At 50.5% G+C, this 15,319-nt stretch overlaps 1 protein-coding gene across 1 annotated transcript; it reads right to left on the bottom strand.

The window, feature by feature from the left end:
- Positions 1-314: 314 nt before the first annotated feature.
- On the bottom strand, positions 315-10,800 carry LOC130147056 (protein-arginine deiminase type-1-like). The gene is made up of 16 exons (XM_056333828.1): positions 10,571-10,800; positions 8,504-8,678; positions 7,967-8,036; positions 6,581-6,642; positions 5,731-5,848; positions 5,455-5,580; positions 4,670-4,845; positions 4,481-4,584; positions 4,029-4,152; positions 3,222-3,329; positions 2,986-3,137; positions 1,796-1,940; positions 1,393-1,486; positions 1,219-1,298; positions 646-771; positions 315-549 (listed from the first exon to the last, which is right to left on the bottom strand). The coding sequence occupies exons 1-16, from the start codon at positions 10,660-10,662 to the stop codon at positions 316-318; spliced, it is 1,986 nt and encodes a 661-aa protein (XP_056189803.1). The 5' UTR covers positions 10,663-10,800; the 3' UTR covers position 315.
- Between the last annotated feature and the right edge of the window lie 4,519 nt (positions 10,801-15,319).

Raw genomic sequence — 15,319 nt, 5'->3', positions numbered from 1 at the left:
GGACGGGGCCTCAGACCCCCCAAAGCAGCCTCCTTGCCTGCTGATTCACATGCACCACATTCCCAAAGATGCCCTGTGTTGTCCCCATCCCATAAAACCACCATTCCCCATAACAAACCCATGTGCCTAAAAAAAGGTCTTAAACAATATTTTCAACCCAACAGCAGGGGAAGAAAGGATGGGAGACGGGAAAGAGCTGCGCCCTTGGTGCTAATGCAGCTTTATTGGTGAAACCCTTTATTTTGCTGCGTTTTCTGATGCAGCAAATGCCCTTTCACCCTCCGGTTGCAGGACCTAAGCTCACTCCTGGGTGCTTCAAGGCACCATGTGCCACCATTTGAAGGCGAGGGGCTTACGGCGGACGTTGGTGCCGCAGTGGACGTCGCCAGAGAGGACATGGTAGGAGTAGTAGTCGTCGATGAAGGTGCAGGTGAGGCCCAGGGGCTCCAGCAGCGCCCGCACCCGCTCCTCCAAGCAGCATTGCCCACCCACCAGCGGTCCAAAGGGCTTGGGGATGCCCAGGTGCCTGCCCAGCACCAGCATGTTCACCTGCAGCCAGACCAGAAAATAGCATTTGCCACCCAAAAGGTGTGTTTGCATCAGGTGTGGACAGAAAAAGAAGGGTCAGAGGGGAGGAGGTCTCACCATGTCTGGGAAGAGGGCATCTGCGCGGGAGCCCTTCAGGATGAAGAGCTGGGGGATATCAATGATGTCCTGCTCACTCAGGCCCAGCTCCTGCTTCAGGAGGTCGCGGTTCCAGTCAATGCAGCGCTGTGGAGAGGGAGGACCTGGAACTGCCACCCCTGGCCATCCCAGCCCTCCGGATCCCATGCACAGACCCCTGTGTGCCCCACTGCATCCTGCCTGGAGCCTCACTTGCTCCATTGCATCCCACCCCACCCTTTTGAGCAGCCTCCTGAACCCATCCCCAACCCCAGCAACCTCTTTTTCCTTCAGTTTTGACACCTCTGCAGTCACCTGGGGCATCGCCCAGCAGGACGATGGGCTTGGGGTGAGCCACCACTCAAGGGTGTCTGGCTTCTTCAGTGGCTGCTCTTCTCACCCGCCTGTTTTCACACTGCACAGTGCAACTCACATCACGTTTCCTTGCTATTCCCCAGGATCTCTAAAAATGCTGCCTGCACCCAGAAATCATGCAGCAGCAATACAGAAGTGAGGAGAGCCAATCTGCTCAAATCCACGGCTGCGAAGTCCTACCTGCACATGCCTGTTGTCGTTCTTCAATGACTCGTCTGCCAGGATCTCATCAATGCTTCTCCTCTCACTGCCCTTCAGCCCTGCATAAGGATGGGAGCAGAGCGTTAAGGGATGCCTGTAAGGGACGCTGGTGGTCCCTGCCACGCTGCAGGGATGCCTCGCCCACTCCCTTACCAACAAGCTGAGTAGCTTCCCCGTGGCCCTGCCTCTGCTTCTCCTTGAAGAGCTTGTAGCAGGCGTTGGGGCTGGCCAAGAGAAGCCGGAATCCCTGCGGGAGACAGCCCGAGGGTCACGCTTTGCTGTTGGTGGGATATTTTATCCCACCGTCCTGCTGAGAGACAGCCCGCTGCTCCCAAACACAGCCCCAGGCATTGTAGGGTGCACGGGATGCCACCGTCACAGGGTGCATGGGATGCCACCCAGGGACTCACCGTTTTCCAGGAAGCCACCCCAAAAGAAGGTGCATCACCCCACTCCCCCTGGGTGGACAAGCAACTGCAAAAAGGGCTTTTTTTTTTTTTTTTCGTTTGCAGAAGACACCCCGTGCGGGAACAGGGATGGCTCTGGGGACCAGTACCTTCCTATCATAAGCAGGGACAAAGGTGAGGAATTCATCCACGTGGCCCACGCTCAGCCACTCCGAGTAAACCTCCACCGGCGCCTGCACCTTCTGGGCGTAAAGAAAATCCCTGACCGCCTTGGACATCCGCCGGCCGGAGGACCTGGGGAGCAGAGGGAGGAGGAGAAAGTGGGTGGCCATCGCACCCCTCCCCAAGATTTATCCCCATCCTTCCCCTGAGCATTGTGCCAAGGGGAGAAGATGCATTTGCACATCCCATTTTTATGGCAAACGGCTGGAAATGGTCTGAGCAATATACATCTGTATTATATATCAATGTATCTAGATATTGTATATTAACATATCTAGATCCTGTATATTAATATGTTTATATTGACATATAATATAGCTTTATTATACCTTACTATCTCCTCTATATATTATTATATATTAATATATATCTAGGCCATAAATATCTCTAGGCAATTGTGCATAACATCCTCTGTTCTGTTTGGGCATCTTTCACTCTGTCCTTGTGAATCTTAAATTACTCCTTATGCAGCACTTTGTGCGGGCGTGAAGTTTTCTTAGACAGAGAGCAGTAGGCTGGGAAAACATTAATTAAACTTCTAGTAATAAGGGATAATTACAGTCCCGGCAAGGCTGGGAAAATGCCATTTACCCACCACCATAACCGAAGCAAGCCCCCTGGCTTGCAGCGGGGCTGGGGTTGGAGCATCCTGTTTGTTATCCTGGATCAAATCCCATCTGGATTCGTCCCCGTTGTTATTTCTCCAGGAAAATAACCTCCTTTGTGGAGGATTTTGCAGGGCACTGTTGTTCCCGCAGGGCTGCCTAGCACTGCCTGCCCAGAGCAAAACAATTTCCAGTTATTCAGGGTTTTACCCTTTCCTGGATTTCCCTGCTTTTCCTTTTAATAGGATAGGGAAAAAAAGTAAGCCCAGATGCTTACAGTGCTGTAGGATTGGAGCAAAAGCACCAGCAGCTTGGGAGGGGGTAAAAATCAGAGCGGTGGCAGGATTTTGTAAGGTATGAAGGAATAACAATGCGGTTTGCATGTCACATCTGGGGTCTGATGGGAATCGCCCCAAATTTCCACTCCAAAGGGTGCAACCTCTCCTCATGCAAGGATTTCTGGTGCTTCCCCACATCCCAGATGGAGGGCTCGAGTTCCCCTTGCATCTCACCAAGGCAGGGGGCTGCCGATCAGGATCCGGCCCAGGGGATACTCCTTCCCTTGCACTGTCACCGGTGGGCTGACATCCAGGTTGCCAAAGGAGTCAAGGCTGGAGACGTCTCTCCTGGGGGGCTCACGGGTCACGTAGCCAAAATCAGGACCCTGGGGAAGAGAGGAGCAGTGACAGGGACCACCTGGGTGGGGGATTTTGCAGGGAGAAAGGGGGCTGGCAATGCAGCCACGCACCAGGATCTTTTTAAAAGCAAAATCCTTCAAGCCTCTGTTCCTGGGTGAGTCAAAGACGACAGGGAAGGTCTTGTGTGGCGCTTCCACATAGCCAAACTCTAGCTCGTCCTGTTGCAGGAAGAAGAGGAGGAGGAGGAAGAGGAGAAGGAGGGCTCCTAGCAGAGTGATAGCCATCTCCACAAGGCATGTGGTGAGGGTGGAGGAGGAAACATGGCACACCTGGCAAAGCCCGGCTATTGCCCTTAACCCCAAGGGAGGCAGCTGTCTTGCTCTCCCTGGGGGGTGACACCCCACCTGGCATGGGTCACCCCTGGGAAAGCGACACAGGGCCACAATGGGCAGGGAAGAGAGGCAGGGACGGCAGGGCTTGAGCATGCTGCGGGGCACCCTGCACGTCCAGCCGGCACACACCATGTCCTCCTGGCAATGCACTGTGGGGCCCCTCTTGCAGTGGAGACCCTTTTGCAAAGCCCTACGGCATCCCTTTTGCAATGGAGTCCCTCTTGCAAAGTCCCTTTTGCAATGGGGTCCCCCCTTGCAATGAGGTCCCTCTTGCAGTGCCCCATGGGGTCACTCTTGCAAACCAGGGTCCCTGTGCAACATTTCTGTGCTGGTTGCCACCACCAGCAGCATTTCCCTATGCTTTAGTTCGTGGTTGCCTGGTGATGCCTCTTAGCATCCAGGTGCTTCCCTGAGCAACTCAGCCAGTCCCTCCCAGAGGTGCCAGCAACAGGGGTGACACCTTATGTGCCCCAGGAGCTTGTAAGGGACCAGAAGAGCCACATATTACAAGCGTCAATTGATGACCTGGATCCAGCGGTCACTCCGGGTTTCCACTTCTGAACAGATGGTCAGCTTGCAGTTGGCTTTCTTCAGCAGGACCTGGAGCCCTTCCAGAAAGACTTCATTGGAGTCTGAGCCTCGCTGGATGCTGGAGGGAGAGGAAGGAGCGAAGGCTGCAAAGGGGGATCACAAGAAGCCCCTCACAACCCTGACCAAGCAGCCCATTCCTCATTCCTAATTGCGCTGGGCAATAGTGCTGCACGAGATTAGACCCCAAAGAGGGCCCTCCAGCCTTTCTCCTTGGGGTGGCAACGAGTGCCGCAGTGCCACCAGGCTCCCTACCCAAATACTGCCTCCAGTATAGCATGCACAAAGCTTGGCTCACCCTATAGCTGCTACATATCAAAGAAGGGCTGAAAACTCCTCCTTGGAGAGTCCCCCAAGGCAGGAGAACAATGGGGTGACATCGCTCCTACCTGCAGACAAAAACCTCCATAGGCTGCTGGGTGTTGGGTGTCATTATCCAGGGTGCCATGCGGAAAACCACTGTATCCGTGAAAATTGGAGTGCCCGGTGAATTCTGCAAGGGGTGAAAACAGCGTGGAGCAGCGGTTGAAAACCCACCATTGGGGGACTTGGCAGGGGATGGGGCAAATCTCACATACCTTATGGGGGACCTCCAGCAAGCTGACGCTGAAGGAAACCAACCCAGAGAAGCCCACATCGGGGAAAGCCAACCCTTCAACGTAGAAGGTGTTTTCTCCACTGCCGACATGGTCCAGCACGTAGGAGAGCTTGTCTGGCCCCAGCACAGGTTTGTACTGGGGGTGTGAGTCACTCCCTGGAGAAATACCAAAATACCCAACCCAAGACAGTGTGACCAACCTGTCCACTGGGCTGGAAAGAGGCACCAGTGAGGAGGTGGCTGATGCCAACGTGGTCTGCAGAGGAGTGGGTGTGCCTCTCCTTCTCTGGGGAACACACTTGATCTTCCTATACAAAGAGGACTCTATACCCTCAGGTCCAACCCTTTCAAGATGCGTGGCTCAAATTAAGCATCTAATGATATACTTGGGTTCCCTGACCTGATTTTGCTTGGGGAGCTGGTGGCATTCAAAGGCAGAATGTGCTGACCGACGAGATGGGCTGCATTGTGGCTGGGTCATTGCCTGCACCAAAAAGGTGCTGGGAGCCACGTGGAGGTTATCTGTCCCATGGGAACGTCAAAATTTCAGCAACGTCCTTGAGAAAAGCTTTTTTTTTATCCATTTTCCCATTTATTTTTTCCATATAACCCCATCTTCTACAACAGCAGAAGAGCTTTGGGGATAAGTGAGTGTTTCCAGCAATCAGGGCTGCCCAGCCTTTCACCACAGTGAACAAAAAACGTAGGGTTCACCCACCTTGGGGTCATGCACAGATATCTGGGAAGAAAGGAAGAAATACTCACGGATAGCATGGAAAACCCGTACTTTATCCGCATCCGACTCAGGGACATGCAGGACCACCTGGTACTCAGTAAAGATAGCACTGGGACCCTGAGTCCGCAGCAGCATGACAGACATGTCCTGAAGGTCTATGGTGGGCAGGGGGAAGTGTGGAGAGAGGGGAGGGCAGGGGGAAGGGTGGAGAGAGGGGACATGGAGAGAGGAGATGAAGGTGTTGCAAGTGGGAAACATCCCAGTGAGACCTTTTGGGTCTCCTTGCACCGCGGATGACACGCTACCTGCACTGGTCCGTATGTCCACCTCACCGCTGTCCGTCCCCCCCCTGCCAGGGCTGTCCCGGTCGCAGTTGACCAGCAGCACGGCACCTTGCCCATCTGGACCCCACGTCCATTTGGCCTGGAGGAGAAGCACCCAAAAGGGGTGAAAGCAAGATTTCCTTAATTCCAGCCTCCTCCAAAACCAGGGAAAACCCCACCACCACGGCCATGCTTGAAGGACAACCCACAACAAGCAGTCAAGGCTAGTGGGGAGACAGCAATGATGCTTTCAAGCCACTAAATTTCCTAACCTCTAGCTTCTAGCAAGGCCAGCAAAGGCTATTTCAAACAGATCTTGTCTTCCAACAAGCCAGAAAATATCTGCCGGGCCTCATCTAGACAACACTACGCTGTTTCTAGAAATACATCTCATCTTGATGTACAATTTGCACTGCCAATTGGGCTGCAGCTAATTACCCAGGTGTAAGTGCTTGGGCATATGCAGATATATTGCCAAAGGGGTAAATGTCTTGCTGTTTGCTAAACTTTTAGCTGACTCATTTAGTGGCATGTTTCAAGTCCAAAATGGAAAAAAAAAAAAAAAAAAAAGGCGGTGGGGGGAAAGGCAGAGTGTTTTCTCCTATGTGGGCTGGACTGGAGAGGTAGAAGATTTTGGTACGGAATAAGAAAATAATGACTTTTCCTTCTCAATTAGTACATTGAGAATTTGCCAGGTTATTTGCCCTAATGCAGACATCAGAGGCACCACCCAAGTCCCTCTCCCTCCTGGGGATTTTCGGGGAAGAGACTGCAAAGGGGTACACCCGGCACTGACCCCCCATACACCGCCTACAGCAAAGTTTCTCCTTACCTTGTCCTTCCCTTTGCTCTTCACTCGGCCACTACGGCTCAAGTCCACATCCAGGGATACATCTGAAACATCAAGAGGGAAGGAAGCCACTGGCAGGGGAATGAGCTCTCAACGGCATTTTGGGCTCAGCCTTGGCACTAGCCATGAGTCATCCAACACCAACCCCACCTTCATGCTCCGATGCTGCTCCAGACCCTGTCTCCAACAAAATGCTGATAGAAAAGCCAACTTTATAGCTTTTCCATGGCTTTCCCCCTTTGGTCTCCAGCTATCGTCTCCCACCTTGGTTCCTCCAGCAGGGACGTAATCACTTTATGGCATATTTTGTGTTTTCACTGATTTCATATTGATGATACTGTTTTTCATTATGCCAAAACATGGTGGAGGCATGAAAGAGTTTTCACCACGGGTGAGTGGTCACCTAAATAATTACTAGGCTCGATGCAATGTTTGAGAAGGACTTTCCCTTACAGAGCTCTTCTTGGCCCAAATCTCTGTCTCTGCTGCAATAAAATGGATGTTTACCAGTGACCTCATCTAAACCCTACCTAAATCTGTATTAAGCCTACCTCAACATAGAAACTCCTCCAAATGGGAATGTGGAAAACACAGGCACTGGTCCTTCTCCTTGATGCAAAGAGGAGGACATGGAGAAGCTGAAAATGAAGCTCTAAATCTAAGCAAGTGAAAAACATTTGTAAGGCAAAAGCCCTGCCGACAGCAGTGGCCCCATGGGACATGGGAAACTATCATGGTCATGGGACACAGGAAACCATCAGCCTCTACAGGTGCAATTTTAGGAGGCATATGCATGACTTAAGGACACAGGTCTGACTGTCATGTGAACACTTTAGAAAAACCCAAACTTAGGGTAATTAATCCATCCAAGTGGAAGGCTCTATATCCAGACTGGTTGTCTAGACTCCCTTTGTAGTCAGCAGAGGAAAATAGGCATTTCAAGGGAATGATTCATCTCATCCTAAACTTCTAAAATAGGTCAGACGACTACACTTTGGTGCCTGTTCCTCACCCCTAGCTGCAACGGAGGTCAAGGAGGGGGATGCCAGCCAAAGTTGGGTGAGATGGTCTCCTTTGGTTCCTCTGCCACCAACGCAATGGCCTTGGCAAGCAGAGGAGGATGCTCGGTGTGTGCGTTGGGTGGGGACACAGCCCAGCCTGTGTCTTTTTTGCACCATATAAGGCAGCATAATAACATTTTAATTATTTCCCTCTTGCTTGTCAGCATCAGTCAACACCCAAACCTTCATTGCACATTGCAGAAGGGCAGCCCGCGCCCCCCACTTAACTCCCATCCCATGAACCCAACTAGATCTTGGCATCAGAAAGAGTTGGCCGGGTTTGAAAAAGCATTGCTGTAATACCTACCTACGCAAGTGAGATACAACCAAGCCACCGAAAGCTCATTGCCTTCTCGTCCGTAGTATGAAATCTTAACCTGCAAAGACATCATCAGATCATGACCCAAGTCCTGTGTCACATCATGATGAGTAGGTCTTTCTACTCACTGGGTTGACCAACCAATGCTATACACCAAGTTCTTGGAAGATTCATCCAAGTCATTCTCCATTAATCACAGTTCAGCGAAACCATTTCTGCCTGCTTCAGCACAGAAACAGGCATGGAAAAAGCCAAGGTTGGAGTATTTTTTCTGCTTGGCATGGAATTTTTGACACCAGCTTTTGCAGCCACTGCTATCTCATCTTTAGGGCTCAACATGTGAACTTCTCCTTCTTAGTTTCATTTTTCGTAAGTGATAATTACACAATTCTGTTTAAGTTTGAGTTTTTTCCACGGAAAAAATCCAATGTCAGAACCACCTAGAAATGCTGGAGCCTGCCCATAACCCTCCCTTCTCTCTAGAAATTCTGACTTATTTTTCAAGTTGCTTAAGCAGCAACTAACCTTATTGTCATTTACTGTCCTGCTGGTGACATCAATGGTCACTACAACCTCTATATCTGGATCCAGGGGCCATCTGGAGTTAATCATGGGTTTTGTCGTGAGGCTGTGGATGATATGGACCGTAACTGCGGAGGTGGCATGGACATCAAATGACGTGGCACCTTTGGGGGTAGATCTGAAACAGAAAGCAGTGTTGGGTTATAAACCAAGTTGTCCCTCCTGTTCTCTGTGGAGCCAAATACTTGAACCTGGAATTAAAATCCAGCCTTAACTGGGTGGAAAGGACTCAGAAACCATCTCCAGGTGATGAAATGCGTCATCTGAATTTTATATGTATTATCTCTGTGGCAGTGTTGAGCAAGCAGAGCTCCCACTGGAGCTTCAGCACGTCCGTCTGTGGTTAAGCCTAGATTGCAAATTGCTGAAGTTTGGGCATCCAATCTCCCTCCACAACAGCAAGAAAACCCCCAAAATGTCAGTATCTCATGAGAAAACCCCAACAAAGAGCCAGGACAATTTATTATGTCAACCATCCAGGGAAATGGTTATTGTGGACCATACCCTGACCTGAGAGATGCTCAAACTGGAGCAAAGCCTGAATCGGAGCATGGAGAACACGCACCCCACCTGCATGACATCCCTCACCTTTGAAGTGCTGCCTACCTGCTCATTACAGCACCCCCATCCCAGGAGCACGAGTGCTCCGACCTGTCTGCCACCAGGAGCCAGCCTCCCCAGCCACACACAAAAAGGGACAGGGTGGTAAATTTTAACAGTGAGGAGAGAAGAGGGGAGGGAAAAAAAAGGGGACAGAAGAGATTTATTCCCAGTGTTACTCTTGGCATGGCATCCCTGGTACCTGCAGTGGCTTTTAAGGGAAGATTAAAGAGTCATCTTGCTTGTCATCCCTCATATTTAACATCGTGCAACATCATAAATCCACCTGCACACTGTTGCACACTGTGACTTCTCAAATTTGGGTCTATTTGCCCTGATTTTACAGCCCTCACACCTCAGCATCATCACCAGATCCCCACTGTGCACCATTTGCTGCCCCAAAACAGTCCAAACCACAGTCAAAGCTTGACACATCCATCACCAAGCTCCCCCTGACCAGTGCTTTGCAGGAACAAAATGATCCTATTTTTTTAGTTGAAAGAACATCCGCCGTCTGCTTTTTTGGACCAAAGCTCAAATTTGCTACCAAGGAGCCAAATCAGCCTATTCTGGGGCTTGGGCTCCACATTTAAATGGAACTGATCTTGCTTTGAGTCCTAATCCAGGGGGGGAAAAATTGCAAATAATAGGGTTTATATATTCCCATCTGGCTGAGGGAAAAAATAATACTATTTAGGGCAGCTGAAGCTCAGTCTGAAGCCTTTTTGGGGGCTAACAGCATGTCCTGGCTTGGCTCCAACATGCAACCCCAATAATTGCTATGGATGCAATGCCGGTTGGCTTGTCCTGTAGTCTCTATCATTATAAACATGATTTATTAAATAATGACAATGTAACAGCAGGGTAAATACAGCCTCATATCTGGCCAATAAAGCAACCCCCATATTTAATGCTGGATTTAATGGAAAAATCTCTTTTTATGAAATCACCTGCACAAACCCGCTGGTGGATTTTTTCTGCCTGAGCCACACATTTTATTCTTTAGCTCATTTTAGCTCCAGCCAAGTTGCCTGTCTTGAATTGCTCTTGCCTAATGTTTTCACAGCCAGAAATAGATCACGTTTAGCCAGGGTGTGCACGGGCTTTGCCTGCAAATCGTCATGGCTCAGCTACATTTCGACGCCTTGCATTTGCCAGAGCCAACGTCCCTCTTTTGGCTGCAGCTCCCCATGGGACATCATCCCCTAAAACAGACCCAGCGGGACATGTCCACCATGCACTGAACAAACTTGCCAAATCCTTGAATGAACCCATGATGTGGGCTCAAAATGAGCTCTGATTTTCCCCCAGCACCCATTTCTCCTCCAAAAAGCGAACACGCCATTGGGCTCCCCCAAAACCCATCAGCTCTATAGAAAACAACAGGGATAGCCCGGTCCCAAGCCTTACCGGCGTGTATCAAGGAAGACCTCGGTACCCAACACGCAGACACCATAGCTGGCATGGCTGGTGGACATCTGTATGACGTGACGTTGGGGCATGATGTGCCGGGGACAGCGGCCACATGTGAAGAAAGCTGCTGCCTGGCTTTGTAGGTAAACCAGCAGGACTGGATTAAAAGGCAGGGGAATTTAACTCCTCCTTCCCTCGATGACGGGGTTCAGCCAGGGGACCCTTCAGTCTCCACCTCCACCACCCAGCAAGCTGCCGCCCTGCTCAGGGAGATGGAGGTGATAAAGCAGCCCCGGGAGGGGACACGGGCAGCTCCAGGGAGATGACACCCAGCAGGGGGGCAGAACAGGGTGGGTAACACCCAGCCGTGCCCCAGGATGCTTGGCAGCAAGCTCTTTCAGGGTTTATTCTCACTTTTTTATTCCCTTATAGCTCCATATAAGGACTCCAAAGCTTAATGCATTAAACATTTTTACCTCCTGCTTTAGGGCAACGTGGTTGTTTAGGGTTATTACAATACACTGTATCATTAAAATAAAGCATTTTCTTTAAAACAACCCAAATTTTCCATCTAGCTTCTCTACGAGTGACTCACGGCCTCAGCTACCCCATTAGGGCAATGCCCGAATAAAGCCTAACAAAAGGAGATGTTTGTTCAGGTTGGTCCTTCCCATAACAACTCCCGAGGAGCACGACAGGCAGAAACGGGTGCAGGGAAAACTGGTTATTTGGCATGCAGGGAAGGGGAAAAAAACAAACAAGAACAAAACAATAAGAGGCTTTCAATGGAAATTAAAAGTTCTCTGTGTTTTGCTTGGACATTACCTTTCAGGGGAACTGGGGTTTTTGGGGCATACAGCAAAGCTCCCATGGGAAACATCCACGTCACTGGAAGATGTCATCTATCAGAGATAGTCATCTCTCTCCAGGCCATCCCAGGAGGCTTTGCCTGCCTGCAAAGAGGGAAACCAAGCGAGATTAACCTTGCTGAAGCCAGAAAGGAGGTCTCCACCACTTCTGGGGAAGGAGGCAGCAGCTAAGATGGAGGAAAAAGGCAGTGCAGGGACAGAGAGCGCACCAACAGCCCCATCGCTGCAAGGTTTGTCCACGCAGCAAGGGGGGACGCAGGGTAACGTGGTCATGTTAGGGATGCAATGGGCAGGACAGGGCTGGAACCAGAAGAAATCCAGTTTTGTGAGCAGCAGGACCCCTTGCAAGCCCAAAGAACCTCTTCTAAGCTTGGCAGAGCTAGAAGGACTAGGCCTCACCACTGCACCGAGCTGCACGTCCTTAGCCGGAGGAGCAGTGACCTGCACACACCTTCCCCTGCAAGATCAAACCAGCTGCTTTAAAATATCTCCCAGCCAGTCTACATTAAAGGGCTCCTTCTGACTTTAATTGCAGCTGAAAAAAAAACCCCAGCACTGTGTCTCAAACACAAGAACAGTTTTAATAAGATCGTGGGAGCCTGCTTGAGGTGGCCAGGATGCTTAAGTGGGGAATGCTAGTGGCATTTCCAGGCTCTCCAGGACCTTGCCTTGCTTGGCTTGAAATTTCAGATAAAACCCTGTTTCCCAAAATCCAGCACAAGCCAAACTCCTCATGGTAACAGACTTGTGAATTTTGTTGGTTCTCAAGGTCCCTCACAGAAGCACAAGCCTTCATGCACCCCTAAAACCCTTCAAGCTGGGGTGAAGCAGAGCTGGCACAGTGGGCAAGGAGCTTGCTGCATCCTCCAAGGAAGAGTCTGGCCACGGCAGCATCTCTACCAAAGAGAGCTGCAAGTTGGATTTCCCACTCGTGGCTGCTGGTCACACTGGTTTGGACTGGGCATGGTGCTGAGCTTGCCACCTGCTGTGATTTTAGCATCGTATCCTGCTCAGCTGGTTTGAATCCTGTGCCGGACAGGGAACACACCTTAATCCCCACGGGGTCAGGCTGGTATGGTCTGTAATCTGGAGGGAGGTGGAGGATAGTGGTTTCAGGCTCCCAGTGAGCATGAGGGCTTCAGCAGAGGGTCTGGGAACATGTGCTTCTCCAAATCCACCTGGGATCACACCTGTCCAGAAAGGATGGAGAGACAGTGCTGAAACCTCATCTTCATTTTGGGTTTGGGGTTTTTATTCAGCAAGTTTAGTCACGGCACATTTTGAGCCACCACGGTCACTGCGGATGCTCACTCAAGCCCAAAACACCTCGTCTTCGTTGGGTGGTACCTACACTCACTCCTTCTTCCTCCTCCACCTGCTATTAGCACCAACATGCCTGTGCACAGGGAGAATGACGATTTTAAGTCATCTGGCCCATTCAGAGCTGAGTGCTCCTTCCTAATAACACCTTGTCCTGAGAAGTTGCTATTAAGATCCCTGGTACACAACAGACGGGATCCCGCCTCTCCATCAGATTGTGTGAGCTTGGTCAGACTTGGTTTTTGGGGCTCACTTCATCTTTCTCCCAATTTCAGCCAGCTCCATGATGGAGCTAGGTCCGACCCCCCAGTGCTCCCCCAGGAGCCCCATTAATAGCCCAGACCCCCTTGGGGCGTTTCTTCTCACCCATCCTGCACCACCACTCTGTCAAAGAAAGTTTGATAATCTCCTTAAGCTGATAATTATACCTCATTTATTATTCTGTATGTGTAATTGCAGGCATAAGAACTTTTAAGAGCCATGTCAGTCTAATTACTTGCAATAGGGCAAGACATTGAACCAGTTATCAAGTCCCACTTGGGTTTGCATGAAGTTTTTCCTTAGGCATGTAGCTGTAACAGCAGGGCAGGAGCATCCCAGGCAGGCACAAGTCCCCTCTCAAGGACCTGCATTCCCCATCCCAGTTGGAAGCCAGAGAAGATGGGCAAGAGGCTGGTTTGGACCAGCAAAAAATGCTTTTAAAGCTGGTAAAACCCAACAGATTGCTGCCAGTCCTGGTAAAACATCCTGGCTTTGCAACCACTTTGTCCTGGGTGAGAAAGCACCAAAAATCCCTCTCCATCTTGTCTTCTCCCCAAAGTAAAGGTGTCTGCCTGGCTTGGAGAGTTCATACCTGGCAATCCAAGAGCAAAGCACCCCATAAAACTGCTTTTGCCTTCCGGGGCTGGAGTCATGCACGTACCCCTGTGCTTGCCCTGCCCACGCTTTCCCCCGGCTTTGCATCAAATTTGCTGCCCTATAAATATCTCCCTCACTGGGGCGAGCTGGATGCCTCTTCCATAGAGAGCAATAAAGCCACAGGTGGGCTCCGCTTCGCCCCAGCTCCTTCATCCTTGCTGGTGGGTTGGTTTCGCCTCCTCGAAGCTGCCTGCCTCTTCCAAAATAAAGCCAGCGCAGGCAGGAATAGGCAGGAACAGGCAGTGCCTCATGGCTCGATTGGGATGGGCACCTGTTTGCACCTCCTAAACATGAAAGGTCAGCCTGAAAGGACTCTGTCGGGGGAACATTTCCCTCCTACTCTTTGCAATAAGGCACGTGCCTGCTGGCAGGGAGCCACAAAATGACCCCAAACCCCCTCACCAAGCACCCATGGAGCTTAAAACCCCCTTGTACACACCTGCTCAGTCCTCCTCAGGGAGGAGATGCTAGGCGATGCGCACGTGAAAACCCTCAGGAATGAGCTCGCTGGGGCTGTTTGCAAGTTCCAGCACTGGGATCTGTTCCCAGGTCCTCGAAATTAGGGCAGGCAGGGATCCATCAGCGGCGGGGAAGTTTATGCAGAGCAGCTCCTAATCTGGCAGATCTGATTTTTTAAAAAAACAGAGAACTCCTCTGACCAGATTGACTATAGCCACGAAACCACGAGCCTCCAGACATCTACATGTATATAGATATCTATCTATCCATATATACACACATACGTCCTGTGATGGTTTACCATGTCTGATGTCCCATCTGATAGCACAGCGTAGGTCCTGCATCACAAACAGCACTTTTGACTCCTGAAAAATCCTGTTCTTGCAGCATAAACTGAGGTTTATTTAGCCACTCCTGGGGGGAGTCACCCAAGCCGTCACTGTGATGGGGACAGGCAGGTCCTTGTACTTGTCCCCAACACCAGATGCAGGTATGGAGATGGTGCCTCAGCCACCTCTCCGCAGTGTGATTGCCCCTCTCCTTCGTCCCCAAATGAGACATTGCAATGGGTGGGTGCTTTGCCAAAGGCTCTGCAAGAAGGATTTAGTATTTTCCCCACTGCTGGCATAGCTGCAGCAGCTCCATGAAGACCTCCAGAGGCTTGCAAAAGCCCCAAGGCTTGCAAAGACCCCAGAAAGCTTACAAAGACCCTACACAGCTGGCAAAGAGCCCCAAAAGTCTCCAGGAAGTTTGCAAAGACCCCAAAAAGCTTTGGAAGACCCCACATGGCTTGCAAAGACTAAACCTGGTTTCCAAAAACCCCAGGAAGCTTGCAATTGTGCTCAGCAATGCAAAGTCCTCAATCACACTTGATGAGGTCACAGCAAAAAAACCCACCAAACTACAGATGTGAAAGTGGATTTGAGCTTATTTCCTACAGCCCAGCCACAAAGAGAAGAGAGCACTGAAAAAGAAAAGCCCGAAAGGGATATAAGTAGGGAACATCAACCTGAACATTTCTGCTCCTCACTAATTACTTGTGGCTTCCAAAATCTGGGGCAGAAGTTTGGTTTTTAAAATGAATATTTAGCTTGATGTTAATAAATAATGCAAACACCTGCGTGGGCAGCAATTGCTCCTGACGTGCTCCACTGTAGTGCAGGGTGGCAAATGGCAGGTT

Source organism: Falco biarmicus, chromosome 3, assembly GCF_023638135.1.
Source record: "Falco biarmicus isolate bFalBia1 chromosome 3, bFalBia1.pri, whole genome shotgun sequence".
Classification (NCBI taxonomy): Eukaryota; Metazoa; Chordata; class Aves; order Falconiformes; family Falconidae; genus Falco; species Falco biarmicus.
The sequence above is the reverse complement of the archived record's forward strand: the minus strand, read 5'-3'. Positions and strand labels throughout refer to the sequence as shown.

What these genes read in the sequence shown, in the direction of transcription:
- LOC130147056 (XM_056333828.1), bottom strand. Translation starts at nt 10,662, where the DNA reads ATGCCCCAACGTCACGTCATACAGATGTCCACCAGCCATGCCAGCTAT. An exon ending in GTCTTCCTTGATACACGCCG is followed by an intron (nt 8,679 to 10,570) that starts GTAAGGCTTGGG and finishes TTTCTGTTTCAG; the next exon opens with ATCTACCCCCAAAGGTGCCA. An exon ending in TCCCTGCTTATGATAGGAAG is followed by an intron (nt 1,487 to 1,795) that starts GTACTGGTCCCC and finishes TGTCTCCCGCAG; the next exon opens with GGATTCCGGCTTCTCTTGGC.